The 7,883-nt window shown below is 40.4% G+C and overlaps 1 protein-coding gene across 1 annotated transcript; it reads right to left on the bottom strand.

Annotated features, from left to right (window-relative positions):
- Positions 1 to 22: 22 nt before the first annotated feature.
- On the bottom strand, positions 23 to 6,577 carry LOC311046262 (uncharacterized protein). Its single transcript, XM_084058475.1, has 15 exons — positions 6,523 to 6,577; positions 3,888 to 4,093; positions 3,420 to 3,531; positions 3,183 to 3,277; positions 3,044 to 3,097; positions 2,803 to 2,886; positions 2,658 to 2,711; positions 2,348 to 2,377; positions 2,150 to 2,188; positions 1,930 to 1,989; positions 1,770 to 1,829; positions 1,616 to 1,678; positions 1,110 to 1,348; positions 824 to 983; positions 23 to 232 (listed from the first exon to the last, which is right to left on the bottom strand). Exons 2-15 carry the CDS (start codon positions 4,090 to 4,092, stop codon positions 108 to 110), a joined length of 1,380 nt encoding a protein of 459 aa, XP_083914601.1. The 5' UTR covers position 4,093; positions 6,523 to 6,577; the 3' UTR covers positions 23 to 107.
- Between the last annotated feature and the right edge of the window lie 1,306 nt (positions 6,578 to 7,883).

Genomic DNA, 7,883 nt, shown 5'->3' on the forward strand with positions numbered 1-7,883 from the left:
AATCATTCAGCACTATACGGACCCCAGTTCAACATGAACAAAACAGGTTTCCAATGATCCAACTCCCATGAAACCCACTGTCCTCCAACTCCAAACCATTTGTCCTTTTAACTCTTTGGCTTTTCTTTTCTTGGTACCCCGCCATTCCTCTCTGGTGCATAACGCAGCCACTTCTGCAGTGCATCTCTGTACAGCAATTCAGTCAACTTGCGGTCAAATTGACGAGCAGCCGCTGGGAAAAAAAGAAAAAAAAGAATACTTGTTATAAAGACATAAGAAAGCTGCAGTGGGCACGTTCCATTCCAAAGTGACATACATGTCCAGTGTGCCAGATTGCCAGGTGGCCTTAGGAGTACTTCACCCATTTTCAACCCCATAGTCATATAATTGATTCACACTAATGCTCGTAAAAAATGCCACCATTGTCTACTCTGTCTCAGTCAGAGGGCAGTGGACAGCTCAGAAATCTGCCAGTGACATCATGTTCAATGTCCATTAGCTTGAAATGATGCCACTGGTAGGCAGGTTTCTGAACTGTCCACAGGCAAAGACCACCTCTGAGACACAGAGTGAGTGAGACAGAAACGGTGCCATCTTATTGTGAGCATTACAGAGGACCACTTAAATGACGTTAAGGTTGGAAATGGGTTTAGTATTTCTTTAAGAGTGGATGCATGTTCCATCAGGCTCATTCCATGGTGAGAAAAATGCATCCATTCTTATTTACTTGAGATTACTTCATTAAATATCCATCATCAAAATTACCAAATACACTGTAGTACACTGTAGTAAACCTAGTATTTTGGGGTGCAAATTGACTCACCAAACATGCAGTCCTGCATCAGCGTGTCCTTGAAGGCCCTCTTCTGTCCCTTTCCTGCCCAGTTAAAGATGCTGGCTAGACTGTTCGTCATCGTAGTGGATAGCATTCGCCGGATCATATTTTCTGGATTGGTCCCTCCGACTAATGCCAGGCGAGTTGTCTTAACAGATTAGAGAGAAAATGGTTAGTGTGCTAAAGTGTACAGTGTGTCCACTCCTACAATTCCAGACATTATAAACAGTTTTCAAACAATACAATACATTTAAGAAAGTACAAAAATGTTCACCATCTTTCGACGGACTGTTTCCTCCTTCAGTGCAGCTTCAGCCTCATCAAACTGCTCCTCATTGGTGAGTGGCAGCACGATGGGGAAGTTATCTTCTCTCTGCGATTCAGGTCCAGCTCCGTTATTATTAAAGGTGGATTTAGCCATTTCAGTCTTAATAAACTGAATGTCCCGTGACATTTGCTTCACCTCCATGAGTAGCTCTGTAAGCATCCTGGTGTTTTTGTTGGCAGCAATGTCTTGAAGAAAAACAATTGGTTTTACATTCAATTTCAAGGATAGATTCACCATTTTCAATAATTTAGAATGACACTAAGCAACTCTGTGATAGCGTGAAGTCTTTGCACCCCTAACTTATAGTAACCATTAAGCGCTTAAATATTAAGCTTAAACACCATGACAAATTACATGAAAAAAAAAACGGTGACAAAGACTGTAAAGTCACAAGGGACATGTTTCTCAATGCATCAGTAAGGTTAAGAAGTTGATCAGAAAATGATACTTGCCTTGTAACATTTGACTGGGCTCTCCTCCATGGAATCTTCCCCGTGGCGTTTCAGGACCTGATCCTGAAGAATCAACAACATGGCATCAGCATTGCACATTAGGTCATTGTGTATGGGGGAGGCGGGGGGTAAAGTGGAATAGAGGCATCTTTACCCAGGCCAGGTGATCTGAAGTCAGCTGATCTGGAGCCACGTGCGTTGTTGGCATCGAAGTCTAACAGAAAGAGAAAAGACACAAAATTGTTTAAATTGAACATGGAACAATTATGGAATTTTGCACAAAAAAAACAACATTTAAGATGAGAAATGCATACCATTCCTTGCTTGCTCTGATGGCACAGTGTGGTAGGGGCTGGAGTTATACATTGGCATTCCTAGGGAAAGACAGACAGAACAAAATAAGGCAAATAAGCACCATCAAAGTAGTTCTCAATGAGCACCATATACAGTAGCAAGTGTACCTACCTCCATATACCTAGTGCATGTCTGGTGGTATTAACAAAACATGATTTGAGAATGTGTTAGTTAACTCACCTTGATAGCCTTGGGGGTGGTGATGATTGCCAGCGAAGTCTAAAAAGAGGACAATCAAAATGTTCAAATATGTCAGTCTTTCCTAAGTTACAGTATGTCATGGCACTATAGCCAAGGCACAGCAACTGTTTAGTGATGGCTAATAAAAGTCACAAATGCATAAAAAGGCTCTAGTTGACACAGGGACAACAGACATACCATTTCTTACTTGTCCAGTGTGGTTCCCTCCTGAAATGGATTAAAATGACCGTAATTAGTCACTGTAAAATAGAAGTTCTCATATAATATCATGCCAAAATTAACAGCTCATTGCAAAATAGTGAGACACTGAATAAGCTACTCATATGCACTCAACTTTACATTTCCACCCATTTAACTAACATTTTCAGTCAGTGTAAGTGTAAGTAAGGCAGGACTAGTAATCCAACCGCCACCTATTGAAACATACTAGAGACACAATAAGTGTGGCTGAGAGAATCACATAGCTATATCTAGCCTGTCTACTCACCATCATTGCAGGGGTCCATTGACTCCAACTGTGCCAAGAAGCTTCCACCAAAGCCTAAAATGAGAGAACACAAAACATGAACGCTATCAAAAGCACATTTACAATCTGTCCACCCTGACTTATTAGTGTGAAGTGGTTCACTTACCATTATTAGGCATGTTATCCTCCGAGCAGCTTCCTCCCGAGGCGGAGCAGCTTCCTCCAGCGGCGGAGCAGCTTCCTCCAGAGACTAAAAGAAGGGAACACAAGACATGAATAGTGGACACTGTAACTTTTGAACACATAAACTGATATGTTTGCATGTATTGACAGAGGAACTAAATGCTTGTAAAGCTCTCATCATGCAATTACATTTTGTTCTGCCATATTAGTAAATAATGACATACCACTGCTTGCATTTAGTGTTGGCACCAAGGGGTACTGGCTTGATTCTGGCAGCACTGTATTAATAAATAAGTGGAATTATACATGGCGATACTTAAAGTAGGTGTAGCAGTTAGTGTCATAACTGACAAGTGTCTGTACCTGGAAAATGCACATCGGGTGGCTTGGCAAATCTTCGTTTCACACTGCTGTTTTCTGCCTCCTCATCTGACTCTACTGCGTGCACAGGATTTGCCCTAAAAAAATAACAACATTTAACATTCCCAGGCTCCCAGGATAATTAAATTCATTGAGCAAGCCTTGAGAGAGACACTGTTCAGGAACCCATGGCCCGTTTCTGTTTAACCAAAAACCACATCACAAGGAATTCAACTGTACCTTGCTCTTCTTTTCCGACGTACATCTGCTTCCTCCTCAGATTCCAAATCAGTGGTTAGACATCCAGTATTCACATACTTCTCTTCATGTTGCTTGGCCTTTTCAAATGAGTCTGTAAAAGAACAAGCAGAAAATACAGCATGCTGATGAGGGGAAGGGAACTGGTTGGAATAACGTGTTCCTTCCATGCGCTACGTCCAACCAGGGAAACTCTCCCCTGTCAGGTGACAAGAAGGGCAGTTGGCTCTCATGCATTGAAGGAGGCATGAGCTCGGCCCTGGCCTCCCTAGTTTGGCAGAGGGAGAGTAGCCCCCAGGATTACATAGACAATTGGCACTGGGTGTAAAAAATGGGGTTACAAAATGGTGGGATAAAAATTCAAAATTAGAAAATACAGCATGACATTTTTAAGAAGTATGAGGAACAATTCACATCAGACAACAATAGCGATGCAGTGACTATACTTACCACAAGTAATTAAGAGCCGAATATTCTCATATGTCGTCCATCCTTTACGGGGCACCATGTGTTCTTTAAGGGCCTTTGAATAATTTGTGTTTTTTGGGGGCCATAACAATGTACCTTCCGTTGGATTGAACCAGCTGGCAAGAACTGTTGCAGTTCCGCCATTTGGAAACAGTACAACGCCCCAGAGCACCACCTCACTTTCCATTCTGTGTACAATAAATGAAATAAGAATATTAATAAAAAATAATTATGACAAAAAACATGAATTATAAGATGTCTACTGCAGATGAGCTATTGGAATAGCTATGAGGCCATTTCCCTCCGACTCTGGATACAGAACACATTTACGTTTAATACAGCTAAGTTTACCAACCCCGATATCATCACACAACTCTCTAACCTTGTATGTACCTATGAGGGAGGACTCGCAGGGATAAGTGTAATATAATTCTTGGTGTCTGAACTTTCTGTAGATCACATAGACCTCACCTTCTTCCTGGACTATATTCTGCACTACTGCAATTGTATCTCCCACCTGAATACAATTATCCCCCTGCTTTGTAGACAATGTAAAACGACAACTGGAGACCTTTCTGTACTGTAGAGCAACACTGAAATGTTGAGGAAGTGGACCATCAGTATGAATGTGCTGTAAAACTGGTTCATCTGTTGCTAATGGAACCTCAACATGTGGCATTTCTGACAGCCTTTTGACTACCTGTTGTAGAGGTTGGTGTGGCTTGCGTAAAAGATGCTTTATTTGGCCAAGATAATTCTCAAAAGGGAATCCTGAAACATTATCTAAAGGTCCAAATTGTTTGTATTCATCTGCTAAATGTATAAGCTGGTGAACACTGAACACAATCTCATCCCTACCATACAACTGTCCAAAGTGTCCCACAAAGGAAATCATCAATCTATGTGCAAATTCAACCATTTGGCCAGAAATTCCAGGAGACAAAAAAAAATACATGGCCACTGAAAACAACATAAAGTTGTCATAAAACTCACTGGGAAGGCAATCCTTCAGAACTACAGGACCCCAGTATAACATGAAGGATCGGAGCTCAGTAGCTTTCCAACGATCAAGCTCATTCAAACCTCTTGGCTTGCGATTGAATTCAACAGGGGTGTGGGAATGTAACACCAGCAGTTTGCTTGATATACTGTTAACTGTTTGTGAAGGAAGCCTAATGGCTAGATTGCCCTTTAACCACATATGCAACAGTTTTCTCATCAACCCAAGACAACAGAGGTGCATATAATCTATTGGGAATGAAGAAACCATCTTTACTATGCCTGTTAAAGGACTGAGTTTCTGTTTCAAGTGGTGTTCCTCATCAATCATATCACAATAACTCGAGTCAGTCCTCAGCCTGACATTCGTTTCAGGATATGTCATTTTGTTCCTCCACACACCCTCTTGATCACACTTGTCGCATCCTGAATATCCATTATGTGACTTAATATTCTTAACGTAGGCTCTGGCGGGAGCATCACACACAAATGAGGAAACCTGTACAATCAATTGCTTACCATTATGAACAATGCCATTAGCCAGTACATTTTTAAGGTCGCTAACAAATATCTGCAGATACTCAACAACACACTTTGGCTTGCTCAAACCACAAAATATACCGACAATAAATGGGGACTTAGTGTAATCACAATTCAGGATTGCAAGTATAGGCCAGAATTGAAGTCTTGAACTCCTAAAGAGGGGGAGACCATCTATATTGAACTGTAAAGTAAGAGTTGTGAGGTTTACTGGTAAACTCAAACATTTTAATCGTGAAAGTATTCCTTGCACCAATCCAAAATGATAGTACTCGCCACCTTGTATTTGAGTGGTTGCAACATGAGATTGCGTTCTAAGCAGAGTCCTTCCATCTTTAGGGAGCTTAGGGTGAAATAGCTTTAAGATGGACAGCAGAGCAGACAAAGCAACAAGACTAATGGAGTATGAAGTTGCCCAATATCTTAGGCTCCTTATAAGCAGATCCTGACTAGGCAGATGCTCCTCATCATAGTGACAATCTGATTCATCTTCATCATTGCCAGCTACACTATCATCTACATCATCATTTTCCATTTGCACATGATCTGATTCAACTTCATTTTGAGCTACTACACTACCATCAGCATTATCATTTTCCATTTGCACATGATCTGACTCAACTACATCATTGCCAGCTACACTGCCATCTATATGACCATTTTCTATGACAACATGTGAAGCTGGTAGTGCATCTAGGTGGGAAAAGTGTGAGATTGTGAAGGCAGGTTCCCTAGTCACACAGGGGTAAATATTTTCCCTTTGTACATGCAGAGTTTCCTCATATTCTTTAAGGATATCCTTCTCTATGTCCCTTACAGTTCTAATGACTCTACGTCTTTTAGCCCAATAAGAAGCCATCTTAACCTTAGGCCAATTCTAAAAACACCTTCTAAAACCTAACCTAAGTTCTCTGAAAATATTCAAATTCTTACAAAAAAAATAAACAAATCTATGTTGCCATATGTAAACCAACAACTAATGAGACACAGAGGTGGCTCCCGTATTGAAAGGTATAACAACGTATAGGTTACAACAGGTCTAAATAGAAAAGAGGTGGTGCTGTTATAATTATGTTACTTGGCCAGGCCTTGTGTACTGCAGTGAACCCTCCTCTCCAGTCTTCTTGTAGCACAACCCTGAAAATAGAGAAAAACAATAAAAAATATATATGCATTAAAAAATATATATATATTTTATTTATATGCCAAATTATTAATTTATCAGGTCCTTCCAGCATATTTTTAAATATATTAACATAAAAAAAAGTATATATATATAAAACTGAGATTAACCACTTCAGCCATATTTTAGACATAGGCCATTTGAAAATAGCAGATCTACAAGCTCACGTGTCACATCGTGACGCCTTGTGAGCTTGTAGATCTGCTATTTTCAAACATTTTACTTTGGGTACTTTAAGTATATTTTGATGCCAATACTTTTGTACTTTTACTCGAGTAACATTTTGAACAAAGGCTTTTTATTTTTAACAGAGTATTTTTTATATTATGGTATTGCTACTTTTACTTAAGTAAAATATCGGATTACTTCTTCCACCACTGTTTCCTCACATTTATCCCCAGAATAAACAGCCTCAGTGTAATAAGAGCTTAACTGTGCCTTGGAACGCCTGTTCATATGCTCTAGATCCCGCCTCCTATATCCGGTACATTTTCTCACACACACGCGTGCAAACACGGATGCAGTTCCGTATCCGGTCTGGACCGGAAGTGCTTCCAGCAAAGTGATATCCGTTTCAGTGTGGCTAGCAAGTTTAGCTAACCATGCACTGCCTTGTTAATTCACCATTATTAAATGAACCAACTACTTCACAGTGGTGCTGGTTACAACAATGTTTATGAAACTATTAAAAACGCTAATAATGTATAATTTTATACACACAGATAAGCAAATGAAAGTACATTTTAATCGCGAAACTAGCTAACAACATGGCGGCCTAACGTTAGCTAGCATGCTAGCTACCACTGTAATAATATGCAACGCCATTTATTAACACAAGCTACAAACTCCGGGCGGCGGGGGGGGGGGGGGGGAGGAGGAGGAGGGGGGGGGGCAATATCAGACGTAGAAACCATGTCATTTCAATGTTGGGCATTTCAACATTGAAAAACAATCATCTATACTAAATTGATTCAATGACAGTTTTTCAAATGTTGAAATGGTATCTGTAATTAAACATTGAATCAACATAGCTTTTTCAACCTTAACCAAAAATAACCAATCTGACCAAAATCCAACATTGAATTAATGACTTTTGCTATCTGGGAAGCTTAGCTGTACATTAACCCTTTAAGACCGGGAACGCATCTGTCATTGTCTCCGCCAGGCCGAAAGGCATGGCAAGAGACAGTGGCGTCGTTAGGGGGGGGGCTTCGGTGGCTATAGCCACCAATGTTTTACCCAAAGCCACCAATAAA

Source organism: Gymnoscopelus microlampas (genome assembly GCF_963454915.1).
Source record: "Gymnoscopelus microlampas genome assembly, chromosome: 1".
Taxonomy (NCBI): Eukaryota; Metazoa; Chordata; class Actinopteri; order Myctophiformes; family Myctophidae; genus Gymnoscopelus; species Gymnoscopelus microlampas.

Coding starts and splice junctions, on each gene's coding strand:
- LOC311046262 (XM_084058475.1), bottom strand. CDS start 4,092: ATGGAAAGTGAGGTGGTGCTCTGGGGCGTTGTACTGTTTCCAAATGGC. Junction 1,679..1,769: donor CTTCAGATCACCTGGCCTGG/GTAAAGATGCCT, acceptor TTGATTCTTCAG/GATCAGGTCCTGAAACGCCA. Junction 233..823: donor GATGCAGGACTGCATGTTTG/GTGAGTCAATTT, acceptor TTTTTTTCCCAG/CGGCTGCTCGTCAATTTGAC.